This window comes from Papaver somniferum, chromosome 6, assembly GCF_003573695.1.
Source record: "Papaver somniferum cultivar HN1 chromosome 6, ASM357369v1, whole genome shotgun sequence".
NCBI lineage: Eukaryota > Viridiplantae > Streptophyta > Magnoliopsida > Ranunculales > Papaveraceae > Papaver > Papaver somniferum.
In genome coordinates, this window is record NC_039363.1 from 66,785,703 (window position 1) to 66,804,087 (window position 18,385).

The 18,385-nt window shown below is 35.4% G+C and overlaps 1 protein-coding gene and 1 long non-coding RNA gene across 3 annotated transcripts; one reads left to right on the forward strand and one right to left on the reverse strand.

Annotated features, from left to right (window-relative positions):
* Positions 1-418: 418 nt before the first annotated feature.
* On the forward strand, positions 419-3,507 carry LOC113287850 (traB domain-containing protein-like). 2 transcript variants are annotated; one of them, XM_026536706.1, is made up of 10 exons: positions 468-484; positions 522-952; positions 1,343-1,390; positions 1,530-1,589; positions 1,772-1,858; positions 1,981-2,085; positions 2,189-2,302; positions 2,385-2,485; positions 2,860-2,971; positions 3,127-3,507. In XM_026536706.1, exons 2-10 carry the CDS (start codon positions 548-550, stop codon positions 3,250-3,252), a joined length of 1,158 nt encoding a protein of 385 aa, XP_026392491.1. In that variant the 5' UTR covers positions 468-484; positions 522-547; the 3' UTR covers positions 3,253-3,507. The 2 variants fall into 2 exon arrangements, with proteins under 2 accessions (XP_026392490.1, XP_026392491.1); XM_026536705.1 differs by having other exon boundaries at positions 419-952.
* Positions 3,508-5,620: 2,113 nt separating this feature from the next.
* On the reverse strand, positions 5,621-7,457 carry LOC113287852. The gene is made up of 2 exons (XR_003330354.1): positions 7,182-7,457; positions 5,621-6,998 (listed from the first exon to the last, which is right to left on the reverse strand). It is a non-coding gene; the product is annotated as an uncharacterized LOC113287852 (long non-coding RNA).
* Positions 7,458-18,385: the final 10,928 nt, after the last annotated feature.

Sequence of the window (18,385 nt, forward strand, 5' to 3'; positions counted from 1 at the left end):
CCGTAACTCAGTTACGGTCGGTATCGAGCATTTGGTTACCAACCGAAACTGGTTTTACAATTGGGTTTTCTTCAAATTTAACCAGTTACGATTGGTAGTTTATCTTTTACGAACCATAATTAAGATTTACGGTTGGTTACGAGCAAAATTCCAACCGTAATTAACTCTGAAAATGTAAAAAAATGATTTTTTTTTTTTAAACTCTAAAATTTGATTTTGTTTTGATTTAGAGTTAACTGAAGTAAAACTTAATCACCAACACTAAATTATGTAAGAGTTAATTTGTCATTTCCAATTTTTTCATGAATAAAGGACACTTGAATTATCATATAATGATCCTTTTTGTCCTATTACAATGCCGCCCTTCTAATTATCATATAACAGGCTTTCTCTAATTTGGGCGTCAAACTCTCTACTTCTTTTTCTTTTTACACTAAAACCGAAAGTACTGTCAGAAAAAGAAAACTTTCGCCGTTTTTTCTACCTAAAAGAAAGAAGTCACCGATTTTCCATTCCAATATCTTATTCACGTCATTCCGATAAGGAAATGGAAAACGAAAACAACCCTTTGATGGGATCCGAAACCTTTGTCTCTGAAGATTTCGTTCATGTTGATAACCCTAATAATCGCAGTGATATCTTGATTGATCAAACGGAAGTGATGTCTTCTAGTTTGGGAATATCAGAAAACCCTAATGTTAATATTGTTCCCGAAGGTTTGGTTGAAAGAATTATTGATGCTGATTCGCATAGAAACGAAGAAGTAGAAGAAGTGACTGTTGAACATGATGATCTTGGATCTGCTGCTGCTGCTGCTGCTACTCCTTCAATGGGGATTGAAAGAGATTTGCCTGAGGCACTTTTAAGGAACGTTGTTGTTTTGGAATGCGAATCTTCCGCGGAAGGTGGTTCTTGCAAGATTCATTTGGTTGGAACTGCTCACGTTTCTCAGGTGAATTATATTCAATTACTCTAGGTTAAATTTTCGGTCATTCTTATGGTTTCATATTGTCAGTAAAACTTTTGAAATTTGGACTCAAATTGTGAGGGTTTTTACTGAATTCAATATGACTTGCGAAATGCATATTCGTTTAGTTTTAATTTGATCAAATTTTTTGTCTGTGTCACTGTGACTATGTTGTTCTGTTAAGTTGATTTTGTGGAAATTTCATATCCATTCTCTATAAGTCAGAAATTTTGTATGCAAGATTGGTAGGACAGGAATGGGTTTACTAAATCAAATGGTGTGGAAAAAGAAGACTAGAGTATATAAATGAAGAGCAAAAGTGGGATAGAGTGCTTACTGATGAGTGATGGCCATTTGTTTTTCTTTTGTTCTCAGGAATCCTGCGAAGAAGTGCAAGCTATCATCAGTCACTTGAAACCGCAGGTGCTTCTCTCTTGAAACTCACAAACACTTGTTTGATGGATGGATCATTAGCAGGTTAGCTGCCTGCATTCAAATGTTTTACTTTGTTGACCTGCTCTTCAAAATTGGTACTCAACTAATATGAACGCGTGAATGGTAGGTTGTATTCTTGGAGCTATGTGCGAATCGGATATCTATGTTGACCCCTCAAAAATTAGAGGTTTGTGTACTTCGAGATTTATTAATATTCCAGCTTTTCCTTTCGTGTCCAGCCTGATACTCTGGCGCCGTTTTCACGGTCTTGTCTTTGTTCGAATCTTTAGCCATGAGAATCTTTAAAATTAACCCTTCTATTTCTATTTCTTGTATCCATTAGCAAATATCTCAAGTTTATTTCAACAGGTACCTACCATGAAAGAAATGATTGATATATGGAAGAAAAAGAAAATGAACACTTTTGGAATTCTTTACAGCTGGCTTCTGGCCAAGGTATGTTGTTACTCTCAGAGTAAATGAAACACAACTGGTTTTAAGTGAATTACAATGCTCAAAGAAAGCACGCATGCTTCTCATTTTTATATCTCATCTTATGATTCGTTTACCCCTGGTAGGTTGCTAGTGAGCTTGAGGTTTTCCCTGGTTCTGAGTTCCGTGTGGCATTTGAAGAAGCAAGGAAATATGGTGGAAAAGTTATTTTGGGTGATCGTCCAGTTAATGTAAGCTATGAGTTGTTATAATGAGCCTAATAAATATGTCTGTTAGTATACCTTTATTTCTTTTTCTAATCAGTACACGTGGCTCTTATTTTAAATGGAATAGATAACATTACGTAGGACCTGGGCTTCAATGACAATGTGGCACAAGATAAAGTTTATCTACTGCATAGTTTTTCAAGCAATCTTTTTGCCAAGCCCCGCCGATCTGAATAGAATGGTAATTACCATTGCTTTCCCTGATGTAGTATTTTTTTTCATGTTCATTTTGAATGACTGTAAATAGCCTGTGCTTTTTTCAGCTGAAGGAAATGGAAGACGCTGACATGTTAACTCTGGTGATACAAGAAATGAGCAAGAAGTTTCCTTCTCTTATGGAGACCCTTGTATTCGAGAGAGATTTGTTAGTATCCCTTTCCTTTTTTATAAGGCGAATCTCTTCTTCATTGTTGAGCAGTTTTTTTTTCTTTCATATGTAAGAAGGTGTGTAATTGTAAAATAACACTAGGGAGCTTCTTGGTGAAACTCTTGATATCTTCGTCATGATTGTCACGGCTAATCGATTTTTCATATAAAAGATTCTCCTCTTCACATCTAGAGGACTTATCTATGCCCAAAATAAATAGTGGCACCTATTAGTGGTCATTATGGAGAGATGATTCGCATAAGAATGGAGGTTTTCTGAATGGGCAGTTTTTGCATGAATACCTTCGCACTGTTCTATAATGGTGGATATGATTTGTTTTACTTACCGACTACTGTCTGTCTACGTTTTAGGTACATGGCAGCAAGTCTTCTGAATGTTGCTAGTGAACATACTTCTGTAGTTGCTGTTGTTGGGAAAGGGCACCTTCGAGGAATTAGGAAGCACTGGCAGCAACCAATTGAGGTGAACTTGATTGTAGTTGACATTTTAGTTTTTGTTCTAATATAACTTCCCTATGCCTACCATATACCTCCTCTAAAAGAAGAAATTATTCTCTCTTGTCTTTTATCCTGACATGTTTATGGTTAACTCAAGATTCCTTGTTACATCTTTTCTAGGTGAAGCATCTTCTAGAAATTCCCACACAAAGGTCGACAATTACTGCTGCAAGGATTCTTACTTTTAGTGTTGCTGTTGCTGGTGCGGCCATTGTATCTGGCATTTATTTTGTGAGCAAGAAGTAAATTCAACACAAGTTTGGTAATATCTGTGGAAAAGCAACTGAACAAGGGATTTTTAGTTTCTTAATAAATATTTGAGTGCAATTTCCTGATCTTCACAAATTGGTCAAAGGCAAGTGTTTTTTCCTCTTTAACAAGGGTAGGGAGGGCTGTCTTTGTCCTTTTGGAAATAAAAGTATCCTAGAAATGACAATTCCGTGGGAACCCTCTCAGAATTTGCACTTGCATAGTTTTTTTGAAAGGAAATATGAGCCACAGCAAGCGTCATTTATCAAGCACAGATACTTATTTTACAACGTATGGCTTTCAGTTAACCCCACTCGTATTCCCCCGAGATATTAAATCTGTCCGTCCACCTACATTTCTTTCATCTCCAACTGTACCCTTCAGCCTTCTCTAATTAAAACTCTCTTTTTGGATTGTCAAGAACTTATCCTATCACTTAAGCTGCAATGAAATATCTTCCAAATTCGTGGTGATTGCTGTTTTTTGTTCTAGGATATGTAGTTAGGGTAACAATCAAAAATGAAACAAAAGTAAAGTGCTAAGAACTTATTTGGATTAGGGTGCTGATTTGAGGTGCTATACAAAGAGAAGCTTGAATCTAAATAGATTGAGGTGCTATCCGATACGTCGACCTTTATGATAGCACGCTGCACACTTGTAAGAGGTTTGTCTTCAGGATAGAAAATCTACAACCACCACGGATAGCACACTCTACATCGATACAAAAAAGCGTTTATACTACAGAAAACGAGGATAAATCGACTTATAATATACTTAGGGGAGAATCTGACTTATATATAATACTTGGTTATACATTTGTTGACGTTTATATATTATATAATATTTATTAATTGACGATTTATTTTTTTTATAAAGAAAAAACCGATAGATAGTTCTATTTTTCAGTAATTTTTTTTTATCATGTCCTCGTATATGATTCCTTTATGCTTTGACTATTGAAATTATCTCAGATAATGCCTCTTCCTATGCGAGTTGTATCCTAAAGCCAACCATAGAATTATATCGGAATTAATTTTCACATGATCTTTCCCTCCAAAATAGAAAACAACGTTATTTGATATGTTTTACGGTTTACAAAGATGTCTTCCGATAATTTGAAATGGTATTTCTCCTTATGCATCTCCCTCAATTTAGTAACCGGACGTAACCAAAACATTAAAATATGTAGTCTATAACAAATTACATCACCCAAACTCATTCTTCTCGAGAATAATTATGTAGGTGTTAACAATGTTCAGGTCCTTGTTGATTTTACCCCCTTTAAGAATAGTATGAAAAGATTAAATCTCTGAATTGACTCAAAAATACATATCGCGCTATATGTTCTTACTATTTCAATAACATAAAGGAAAACTAATTCATTTAATCAAACTATTATATTATAACACGTTAAATCATTTCATATGACAGCCCAATTTACTTACATAAGATGTAGTTTTAGTTTTTCAAAATTTCCAGACATTCTACGACATTAACCTTCCAAATGTAAGGTTACTTGCAGCATAAAAATAATAAAACCATGATTAGCAAGTAAGTCAAATAGTTAACCACTTAGTCTAATAATAATAGACGATAACAACAACTAATAGACTCTTTTATCCATCATCACTTAACAAAAATAAAGTTAACCTAGGAAATATGTGAGACAACGCGAAATTACTCGTTGGGCATGCACCATTGTTCACCAATACTTGCCACTACCATAATTACATCATGCACCACTACTGTTTTTACTGAAATAATTTCCACCACCACTTCCGATTAAACCATAGTGTGTTTGCGTTAATTCCGGTCCACTTATATAATTATTAGTGAATCTAAATGAGTTTGGCATTGTTTTTTTTTTTTTCCAGAAAGTACTTCGAAAACATATTTTTTGTAATATTTTTCCATCATAGTGTTTGGTAAAGAATTTTTAAAGTATTTTTTATGAAACGCACTTCCAAAATTTATCAACTTTGAAAAGTAGAGGAGAAGGAGCTTTTAAAAGCTTCAGAAGCAAAAGTTACGTTCAACCTTAATTTCGTATTCTATTTTTTTATGTCCCTATTTTATTCTTAAAGATAATAATTTTTCTATCAAACTATATTTTATACTATACTAGAGTTCACAATTCCGAGGGGTATATAATTCCAAGGGATTGCAAATACCAAGAATTATGTAAATTCCTCGTATGTTTGGTAGTTAAGTGAAAATTCCCAGGATTCTTAGCAATTCTCTGTTTTAAATCCCATGTATTCTTTGGAGACTGTTTAAAGGGAGAAAATATGGTTTTTAAGGTTTAAAAAATGGGTTCATAAATCCCTCATAAGTTTCCCAACAAATCTTAAGGGCGGAGGTGGTATTCAAAATTGGGGATTTGGTGGAATTATAATTCCCGAGGGAAACGTGAATCCAAGGGATTTGGGCAACCAAACGTACCAGGGGAATCGAAATTCCACCGAATTTCCTGGACCCATGAATTCCACCTTTAGAATTCAACATCCAAACCCACAATTAATTTATGGGTCATTTACAAAATGGTCATACTTTTTATAATTCAGTTACAAAATGATCATACTTTTGTAAATGTCTTACAAAATGATCATACTTTGGGCGACATAACGGTTTTGGCAAAAAACGGTGTTAGTCTTCTCCAAATTACCCTCCATCCTAACTCATCCTATTTAACTGCAGTTAACTCATCTCACCCAGCATTCCAGTTTCTGCATCAAACACCACCATTTCTTCCATTTCTCTGGCAATTTAGCTCAATATCATAAAGCAACAACTCCATTACCACCAACCAGTTCATGGCACAACCAATCCTTGCCTGCAAATCAACTCAACACAAATTCTCCCCTGCAATCTTATAAACTCAGCAACACACATTCTTCCACCGCCCTACATTCAATCCTAACATTCATCTATCATTTTCATTCAGCAACAATTTATCATCTCTTGCTTCCACCTGCAGTTATGCATTCGCAATTCAATAACAACATTCATACATAGACGTCAAGTGTCCATTCAGTTACAACAATCAAGCTTCGCATAAATCTCAAGAAAACCACCATCAATTCTTTCACTGTCACCAGCACAATCACAAACTCATTGCAGGAACAACTTCTTCATAACTACCAACAGCAGCACATCCACTAGTCAAAACCATTACGGACTCTATCATCACTACCCTGCACCATCTTACTGAACTGCAGCTTCATTGTCTCCACAACCACTGCACTGTTACTGGCAGCATCACCATCAACCTATAAACACCAGGCACTGTTGACTTCAATCACTGATATCCACATCTAGCTTAACTCACAACCATTTCTTCTCTTGGCCTCAGCTTCCAACTCATAGCCACTGCACCTGCTCAACTGCAACTCAGCTCAACAACCATTATTGTTTCCCTGATTCCTGTAGCTTCTAAGCCCATCTCCCTTCATCTGAATTCACTAACAACACCAGATTCTCAATCTTCTGTGTAATACATGAATTCCTCATAAATCAGCAACATCTCACGAAGAACCCTAAATTCATCTCAAACTCAAATTACCAACAATTTTTGTAGCTTCTTGAACTCCAAATCCACATAACCCCTTTTAAATCTTCAAATGATAAAAACCCATCTCTAATTTCTTCTGGTTTTCAAGATTAAACCCATCTACATCTGCTCGAGCTCTATTACCAGCATCATCTCTTCTCTGCAAACCCTAACTAGGTTCTTTACATCTATCCTGCACACATACGTAACAAAATACAATACACAATCAATGAGTAACACAACCATCAAACTTACATTATAAATTTTAATCTTCAGTTTTCCCTAATTAGGGTTTATGACAAAAAATCCTTGAAATTGTTAAATTATGGTTTCTGAAATAATATGAAATTCACAATATGGGTTTGTGATTACCAACCTCATTATGTTTGCGAACATTGTGTCTTCCTCTTGTAAGAAAACCATCCAATTTCAACAACCAGTTACTGATTTAATCTTGTCAATCTTCACAAAAACACCACTATAGTTAAATCCAACAACACACACGAACTAGTAATCTATGCGAATCTTTTTGCGATGAAACTCTCTGGAAATCTCTCAATCTTCAGTCATTCTCCATTTTCGCAGAGCTTAGCTATAATTTGCAGAGCTTAGCTATAAGAAACGAAGAGAGAAACGGCTGCAAAAAATGAAAGGGGAATGAAACCCTAAACTGTTATAGATGATGTTTACTTTGGACCTATCCTGTCCGTCTAAATAATCCTCGATATGTAACTACAATACGATCTATGGTCACATATAGAGTGTAGTTAGGTTAAGGACAAAAGGGGAAATCCACTACCTGATTTAACTCTGATTTGGTGGGGCCTACTGACTTAACCCTTCAACTAAAGGAAGTGTGACTGATTTATTAATGGTTTGTAACTGTATGACTAATTTGTAAATAGGGTCCTAATTGTAGGATTGTTTTATACATTTCCCTTAATTTATCAACAATTGAAATAAAGGCAATGTTAAACAACTACCGAATATTTTAAAAATTAATACTTTTTTAATTTTTTTTTTTTTTTTTGGGAATATAATTTTAGAATAAATAAAACTAAAAAAAAAAAATCACTAATTTACAGTTTGTAATTAATCATTATACAAAGCTTTTGGTTGGTAACCTAGCAACAAGCTGGGCTCCAACACCTTTTTGAATAGCAACGCCTAATCTATGAAAAATAAAGCTACCAAAACCACTACTAGCGTCGTTACTAACTAAACAATTCTTCAGGCGCTTGAAAAAACACAAAGTATCCTCACCCAACTCTCCTAGAGTAGAGAAAGCCAAAACACTCAATCCATGGCCATGTGAAATACACTTGTCCAAGTATTTAGAGTGTTTACGTGAAACCGCATTAGATATAGCTTTCCCTGGGACGAAAGAGCGAATTCCATCACCTGCGAAGGGCGAAACACCAGTGACATCCATACAAACATCCTTTCCGTCTTCCCAGTTAAGCACAAGAATATCAGCAGGTTTCAGCTCTTTGTCATCATTCGTCAGAAATCCCAAAGAAACTTCCTTACGAGCAGGAACACTAGCTTTGAAGCAAATGTCGACGACTACATCACGAACAATATCATGTCGAAACTTGGGGCCTATATCCTTAGCACAATGAAGTGCATGATCACCAAAGATTACCGTATAAGATTATAAGTATAAGATTACCGTATTTAATGATAATGCTATTTTATAAGTATAAGATTACCGTATTATTATTTTTTTGAATCATAATATATATAAGATTACATATATATTTATGTATTTAATATTAAAAAACTCATTATTTTTAAGCACAATAAAATACAGTACAGTTTTCAGAGATATGTCTATTATAGTCATTTGCTACAACAACAATAGTTGAACCTGATATTTTACGAAATAAATTTGATCGCTTTTTTAATCGGCTCTAACTTTAGTTTATATTTTGCCAAACATCAATTGTTTTTTGTATATAGCTCGCTCAGCGCATCAACGCACATTAAAAACACGTTTTTATACAACTCGCAATAATATTAAAAATACATTTATTATCATTGTTGATAGAATAATTTGTTTGCTGTCATTTATAGTTGACATATCATTCATAATTGACATTTATTATTGCAAATTATTAAATATTTATTATGAAGAATTAATGGAACATTAGTGATATGTAAGTAAATTTTATCCGTTAGATACACTTCTAATCCCAATCACAACCATCAATTATGACAAACAATTACAGCCATAGATTTATCTCTTGTGAGGAAAAATCTGAACCACCACTTATCTAGGCTAAGTTAGCCAAATTTTGCTTTGTGTTCTTGATACAGAAAACTGGATAAATCCTAAAATTACAGTATATTTTTGTGTTAGCGTGGTGGGTACCAATTCTAGAATTGTAATTTTATATACATGATTGATAAAAGCGGGTACCAATTTATATAAAATAAATTAATACTAAGACAAATTAATACTGGCCGTTGGATTCTGGATCGATAAGCCTTTAATAGTAATGGTACCGGCCTTTAGAAATAATGAAAATGATGTCACAAATTTTTACATATGTAGTTGGGATATATTGGTTGTTTTCTCTGTCAACTTTCCACATAAATGAAAATACAAAATAATCACGATCAAAATAAGGGGTACGATGAAGGCAGAGGTATCGCCATGGTTAAAACCTTGCTTAGTGAGAGATAGCAGGACTACTTGTTTAGTCAAAGAATGTGATATCTTCAAACACCCAATTTTTGTTGTAGTCTATTCGATAAATACTATTTCCAATGATGATGCCAAGCTTTTACGAATTTTCCATTTCGATTCGCAGAATCTCGGTTTTATGAATGTGATAGATAATTCGCCCATGATTCTCGTGGAGACTGCTTTAATTTCACATTCACACAGGCGAGTCTATCAAGAGAGTTCAACTACACCACACTTTGAAATAAAGCTAAGGAACACATTAAGACCTAAAGGTCACATTTTGCACGTAGTTACATTATCATACACATACTATAAGAAGGGACAAAGATGAAATCTTTTAATAGTTTATTTCGGAATCACCTCAGCTTAGTTGTCTTATTGAACCTTGATTTTTGGATCTCTAGTTAACAAGGTTTGAGTCTCCTTCAAGGTAATGTTGAAGTCTGGGCTCAAGTCTCATTCCCCACGAGGTACAACAAATTGTTGCTCTGGATATTCCTTTCGTCAAAGTATCTACTAATTTGTTTTTTGACTTCAGAGAATCTTATGAGATTCTCTCTTGACTTTACGAAGTTTATCAAGATCACAACATCAGAGAGTAGTGGTGTTACCAAATTAAACTTCTTAAAGTATGTCTAGACTTTACCATTGCAAAATTAAATTATCCTTTACTATCACAGATTTTCTATCGCAGCAAGTTTCAATGGAGACCACATGCTTTAGTCACAAATTAATGAATTTCATGCAAGAAACATCTTAATTCATCTTTCCCCATGAATTACCTAAAGTGCGTATACTTTGATTTGTTCGTACGTTGAGTTCCACATGTTTGTTTGAAGGAATTCCAATGATAAACACACCTTAAGAGGGTACACACATAGGATAAGATTCTAAATACCTTCAAATGAAAACATCCTAAGTACAGGGTAGTAAGTATGTGTAGATGGTGATTTTATGAGCAAGGGAAAAATGGTCATTTTGCAACCTGTCAACGCAATTCAAGCTTGTTTACCCAGTCAAGGTACAATTAAGCTTTACAAGAACGGTGCAACCCTCAGGTTTCATCCTGCAAAGTTCGAGCCTAAGCATCAACAAGTCTTTGTCCAAGTTGAAGCTCAACCTCCGACTAAAGCAAAGAAAAAGCTCAAACCTAGTTCTAAGACGAAGATGAGACTTCAACTTAAGTACATTCCTGATCTCAGGCTCATAGCAATACGAATTTCAGGCCTCAAGCAGGGCAAAGATTTGGCTTTGACCTGGACGAAGAAGAAGCCTCGACCAGTACGAAGCTTACACTTCGCTTAAGCCAAAACTTAGCCCTAGATTCAAGATGAGTGGCGAGTCTACGCTCAAGGAAAGACTCAAGCTTATACTTAAGGAGAAACTTATAACAATCTTAGGATAAGATTTATCAAGTCAATCTTAATCCAGGACTTGAGTTAGCTCCCGGATATAGCCCGAGCTTTAGCTTCAAAAAGGTATGACTTAACATCAATTTAGTTGTTGTGTCAATGCATGCCACTCTATCATGTCCGGTTCCACATCCATGCCTCACCATAAAGCTAAAAAATCTTAAATGTCATCCCGGGCCTTGAACACATCTAAATCCAAAACGTTAAGCTCATGACATATGAGATTCATTCTAGTTTTACAAGCGTACTCCTGGCACGTTCATCCCTCAAATCTCATAAACTCGTTCATGAGGCTTTCATAAGGGAATTATGGTTTTTCTATCTTCAAAGATACATACCAATCCTTCATCCCTCCATGGATGAACTGTGCCTCCTCAACACTCGTAACACCACCCCGGATATTGAGCATATTATCAGACCATATCCTCCCTTACGAGACGGTCGTGCCTCTCCTCTTCGCTCGATGGAAGAACATGCTAGGTTAATTCTCAACCTAAGCCCTCGCTTTGCTTCCGCAGTTGGACAACGGATATCCTTGCGCTACTATGATTGGATAACGACTCTCATTGCTCATATGGTTAGACAATTAATAGTCTTTCTCCTTTAAATAGACAATCGACAGACGACCAGGTCAACACTTGACTTAATCGGGCCTTAATTATCTTCTCTTCAGAGCCGGCCACAATGCTTTTTTACTAAGAAAATGTCATAATCAGGCTATACTCGACCTTATACAGGTGTGTGCTTTCTTCATGACACACATGCATGTAACAAGCCTATCTGAGCTCTCCACATGACTTAAACTGGCCTCCACATGACTCAAGTTGGCCTCCACAAGAAAACTTGAGCATTTCCCCATCGCAGTCACTATAACTCCAAAAAATACTGCCAAATCATACGACACATCACATACTTAGGCTAAATACATCACAATATGAGGTAATATATCTAGGGTTTTGGTGTGGATCTACGATAGGTGTAAGTATCAGCCTACTCGCAAAGGAAGAGAATAATCGGTCACAAGGAGTCAGCTACATAGGATAGACTCAATCTGAGTTCATAACTACCGAACGATAGCTTTCTTCTGCAACTTAAACTATGATCTCATCTTTTTCAGCGTTTCTCCTGAGACCGACCCTATCTCTCTTCTGTTACTAAAAAAAGCCCTTAAACGACCATATTTTTGTTTAGGAGAAAGGATTGTTCATAATCAACCTACCGCGCTAGAGCTAGGTATTCTTATCTTCTCCAATATACCATACTTTGGCAGGACCACCGACGGGCTTCAGCATTTTGACCATCCTTTTACATTTTATTTTCCGACATATAAATCTAGTCGTCTCCTCATCCCAATCATTATTGAAAAAGCGAGGGTCTAACAACCACACCTAATATTTCATATAGGCAATCTGTATGGACTAACTCCAATATACTTCCAAGAGAATCAACTAGACAGTCAGACTCAATCAAGGAAAATACATCCAAGAGTTATATCTTTGTTTCTCAATGCAATCAGCAAATCAAATAGATAGAAACCCGCGAGCCTGATTATTATGAGAAACAACTTGAACGGTACAAAAAAACAATGTTCAAGTGTCAATCAATTTATATCAACAACCAAAGGGTAGATTATCTAATTGATTGAACTACGCACAACCTGTGATATTTCAATTATATAGAAAATATAATGCAGAAAAGAAATAACACAGACACTAGAAATTTTGTTAACGAGGAAACCGCAAATGTAAAAAAACTCCGGGACCTGGTCCAGATTTGAACACCACACTGTATTAAGCAGCTATAGACTATATCCTACTACAAGTTAACTTCGGACTGGAATGTAGTTGAGCCCTAACCAATCTCACACTGATTAAGGTACAGTCGCATTCCTTACGCCTCTGAATCCCAGCAGGACTCTACGCACTTGATTCCCTTTGCTGATCTCACCTACAACTAGGAGTTGCTATGACCCAAAGTCGAAGATTTGATAAACAAATTTGTATCACACAGAAAATTCTATTGAATAGATAAATCTGTCTCCCACAAAAATACCTACGATTTTTTGTTCCGTCTTTTGATAAATCAAGGTGAACATGAACCAAATGATACACCGAACTTATATTCCCGAAGAACAGCCTAGTAATATCAATCACCTCACAATGATCTTAACCGTATGGAAGCGGAACAAGATATTGTGGAATCACAAACGATGAGACAAAGATGTTTGTGACTACTTTTTATCTTACCTATCGGAGATTGAATCTCGAGCAAATTTTAGAGAAGATAATACTCAATACGATAGAACAAAGTAAGAACACGCGACTACAGAGAAAATAGTTGGGTCTGGCTTCAGAATCCCAATGAAGTCTTTAAGTCGTTAACATATAATGGTCTTAGAAAATCCAAGGTTAAAGGAGAATCGACTCTAGTCGCAACTAGTATCACACAGGAGGTGTGGAGATTAGGTTTCCCAGTTGCTAGAGTTCTGCCTTATATAGTCTTCAAATCAGGGTTTGCAATCAATGTTACCTTGGTAACAAAGCATTCAATATTCACCGTTAGATGAAGACCTGATTAGATTCAAGCTAATATCTTTCAACCGTTAGATTGAACTTAGCTTGTTACACACAAATGAAATGTGCCTTCATTTAGATATGGATAACCGTACCTAAACGTGTACACTTGGTTGGCTCAACAATAGTTAACCGAAGTTAGCCATATGAATACTTTCATATCAACCTTGTTCCCTTAATCACAACTAGTTCACGAATAAACCAATTTTAGAATTTAACCCACTCAGGTATGCAAACGGGTACGCATACCTAGAGTTCCCGGACCTGGTCAGTTTGCCAGTATGCAAACGGGTATGCATACTATCGTTCACGACCAACATCAGTTGAATTAGTATACAAATGTGTACGCATACTAAATTCCCGAACCTGAACTGTTACGCCAGTACGCATACAGGTATGCACACTAAATTCCCGGACTTCAACTGTTAAACCAGTACGCACACGGGTATGCGTACTATGGTTCCCGGGCTTGGAGTAACTTGCAACAGTTAGCATAAAAGTACGCATACTGTGCTATATTGAACCAATGGTTAATCGTTATAAGCTCCGTTTTAATCATTGAAACATTCTTAGAAGACGGGAATAACTGTCCCGTACAAACTATTAGCTTCAAAGCAATTTTCAAGTGATCAATAGATCAATAGGAAAATTTTTGAGTCTATATTTAATGACTGTCTCACACAAATCATGTAAGATGTTCCAGGCGATTTTCACATGATCATCTTTTAACTTTTGTCAAGAATAAAATATGAACTTGGTTAAAGCGAAAGCTTACCAACACATATTTCGAGAATTATGTAAGCGACTTAAACTCAACTCGAAATATCAAATGTGTATAAAGTAAAATCTATATAGCTATACGAATTTTATCTCAATAGGAGATAGAATAGAAATAGACTTCTGAGTGATAGATGAGTTCAAGTCTCCACATACCTTTTGTTGATGAAGTTCCACAAGCTCCCCTTAGAAGTCCTTCGTCTTCAATCGATGAACACCGTGATGTCTAAAGCTTAACTACACATTTTATCCTAATCCGATACATATCTATAAGTAGACTCAAAATCAAGACTTACAGTTTTGACAACTAAACTTGGCAAACAATCTTGAGATAACAACGCTTGCGATTTCGACTAAGCAGTGCCCTAAAAATCTCCCCCTTTGTCAATTTTAATGACAAAACTATCAATACATATGGATTACAAAATAAATAAACTTTGTAGCTTCTCATCCAAATGCTTGATTTCCTTGGTTCTTCAACATTACTCGAAATCTTCGTCACTTCCAAGTACTCCAGTGATTTTGAACGTGTTCAACTCGGTATCATAGTTGTTGAAGATCTGTATCCATAAAAATAAGAAAACATTTGTTCTCAATCATTTTTATAAAATGTCATAGTATTATTACACAATATCAAAGTTCAATTGTATCACAACTTTGAAAAGAATACTACGGTGATATGTAGCACTCCCCCTTAGTCAATACTTCATATCACAACGAAAACCACTCCCCTTTGCATAATGATCCGTAAACCATGTGTATTTGTAGTGTGAACTACACAATAATTCTCCCCCTTTTTGTCAATATAAATTGGCAAAGGTACGAAAACTAGCTGGATCATAACGAAATTCTCATAGAGATACTTCATGACTAAAAGAGAACATATCAATTTTGTTTCAATGATTTCACATAGTCGAAACTTAGTGTATTCATCAAGGAGTTTATAAAGATACAAGAAAAATCCTAGAATATTCCACAATCGCACTCCCCACAAAGATTTGGCAATCAAGCACAAGTTCAATTAAGAACTCTCCCCCATAAAGTGTCATTCCCGAAAGAACAACAAGAAAGACCTTACTTTTATAAGAAAAGAAGGATTTCTTTGGACATTAACAAAACACATGAAACATGAGTTTGTATCCAGAAAACTCAATGAAATTAACCACAAGAGAACGTATGATTAATTTAATCGGAAATGCTCTACATAAGAGAACTTACGGAGCCATACAGTACTTTCACATAGAAGTGGATCAGGAAAAGATCAATACTGCGGAATATTCAAACATTCATTATATTTTTCATCAATATTTGCATAATGATACCATAGACTTAATCTTTGTCATCAAAAGTTCATTTTATCTTCCATCAATATTTGCATAATGACATAATAGACTTAACTTTTGACATACATGGGACAATCATAGTTCACGGACGTAAACACACATATCCCATAACATTATTTGCAATATATAAAACCAATAAAGATTAATACTGCAAAATCATCTTCCAAATAAACTTTAGAATTTCAATAAATAAATCTAAAAACATTGCAAGATGAAAATCATTGGCAATAGAAATGTGTAATCACAATATAGGTTATTCCAAACCCTAGTTATCCTTCTTGAAACACAAGAATAAATTCTCATAAAAAGTTTCCTAGACATTAAGACCTCTGAAAAATTCTTTATCTTCCCCGAACTCCTTGTCGTCAACATCCATTGGAACATAAGGTTCATGAAGAAAGGAGTCAATTCCAACAAACCTTCTTGACTGATGCCGAACCAGGGCCTTCTGAATTTCAAGAGTACTTAAAATAATAGCATTTATTTGCTGAATCTCCTTCCTTGTTTCCTTCAACTCTTCAAGAACACCAGAAAACTTCTGAAGATTATAGGGGATAACCCTTGGTTTCTTCATATTCTTCATTTTTCTCTTCAAAGTTGTAGAGGAAGGAGACTTATTTTTTTCCTTCATGATTGATGGCTTAACAATCATATTAACATCTTTTCTATCAGAAGACATGATACTTGGACTCTCCATACAAGTATGGAATTCTGAAATAAATACACAAATAAAGCTCAACAAGCAATCTTGTGATAAAAAGAGTTTTTCAGGGAAGGAAAATGGAATATTGGGTTAAGGAAGCTTTATACACAATAGGATTCACGTATGACCAATTCATAACCCTAAAGAAGGTAGAATTATCGATTTTAACCCTCTTTTAATGAAAAAGGAAATTCTTTTCAGTATCAATTTATGATATGAAAAGGTCAACAGAATTCCAAAAAAAAGTAACCAAAAAATAGAAAACATTTCTTTTCCTAAAACCTGAACTGTGCAAACTTTTGCCTCTTTGAAGTCAGGCACATGAGACAAGACGCACTTTCAACAAAATTAAGTTGTGTTGGGGTAAACTACAATCTGTCCACCATACATTTCTTGTACGGAATTCTTAATACCTTTTTTCACAGAATGTTTAGACCTAGTTCTTTTCCAGAGAGGTATAATTAATTCTTTAGAAATTAACTTTTTCGGAGAGGAATTGATTTTTTTAATTACCTCGGGTGAATTAGACTTCTGAAAAAGTTTTAGCTTGTTTGGTAATCGATTTGCTCTCCGTTAAAGTTTATTGACATATCTTATTTTATGTTTGTACTTGTAACACTTAGAGAGTTCATGACCCATAAAAGTAGAATAAGAACATGTCAATGTAGAGGACGGTCCAGACACCATAGCTGAGCATGCTTCTAAACAAATTGAGGTACCTGAAACATGTGAAATAGAATTTTTAGTATACAAGAAAAAATCCATTTTAACCTCTATAGTAGTTGACGAAGTTTCTCCAGGAAGAATATCAAGATTGATGTACGTATTGCTACAACTATCAAAATCAATATTTTCAGCAAGGAGTACAACACTTGACTTTTCATGTTCATCTGAATCATAGTGATCGGACTTTTCATCAAGAGTTGCAGCAAGACCTTTGTTCCTAGTGTATTTTCTACGATTTGGACACTCATTAGAAAAATGACCAAAACCTTTACACTTGAAGCACTATGGCATATCCTCATCATCAGTATCGACGGTGTCCCTGTTTTTAGGAGGAGCACGTTCATGAGGTTTGACTGATGACCTGGGTTTATCTCTGATGAACCGTTTACTTCTCTTCAAAAGAAGATCTCTAAATTGTCTTGTGATCAATGAAACTGAGTTGTCAAGATCTTCATCTGATGAATCAGTCTCAGCAAGATCAACAACAGAGTTTCCAACACTTTTACTTTTGTCAAGCAATTTAGTGTTCTTTTGTGCTTTGAAAGCAATATCCTTCCCAGATTTGGATGTATGCTCATGATCAAACATCTTTGACTTCCCAACAAGAGTATTTTTGGATATAGTATTAAGGTTATTTCTTTCAATGATGGCATGCTTCTTAGAATCGTATTTGGCTGGCAACGATCTGAGAATTTCATCACAATGTCCTTTTCAGGAATAGTCTTACCCAACACAAAAGATGCATTAAAAATTTCAGACACTTTGTGATTAAACTCATCAAATGAATCTTCATCAGCCATACGAAGGTTTCCCCAATCATAATTTAGGTTTTGAAGCCTAGCTTCTTTCTCAGATGAATTTCCTTCGAATACAGTTTCTAAGATATCCCAGGCTTCTTTAGACTTACTGCACATAGTCACATGGTGCTGACGATCTGGGGTAATAAAATGGATGATAGCATTTAATCCATCAAAAATTTTCTTTGCAGCAAGAATCTCCGCAGGATCATAAGCACCAATATCCTTCGGAACAGTTACATCGCCTTCTGCAACAACCGTGGGATCATATCCATTAAATACACGAACCCATGATTGACAATCACGCGCTTGAAGAAAGGCACGCATAGCAATTTTCCACCATAGATAATTATAGCCATCGAAGACTGGTGGTACGTTTATAGAGATAGCATTTTTTTCCATGGAGTCTAATTGCTACAAACACAGACTTATGAGGTCTTAAACGTGTTTGCATGCTCTGATACCAATTGAAAAAGCGGGGTTCTAACAACCACACCCAATATTTTGTTTAGGCAATCTGTATGGACTAACTCCAATATACTTCCAAGAGAATCATC

Excerpts from the sequence above, each read along its gene's own strand:
- LOC113287850 (XM_026536705.1), top strand. The coding sequence starts at position 548 with ATGGAAAACGAAAACAACCCTTTGATGGGATCCGAAACCTTTGTCTCT. Across the intron at positions 953-1,342 it reads GAACTGCTCACGTTTCTCAG|GAATCCTGCGAAGAAGTGCA; the intron begins GTGAATTATATT and ends TTTTGTTCTCAG. Across the intron at positions 1,590-1,771 it reads TGACCCCTCAAAAATTAGAG|GTACCTACCATGAAAGAAAT; the intron begins GTTTGTGTACTT and ends TTATTTCAACAG.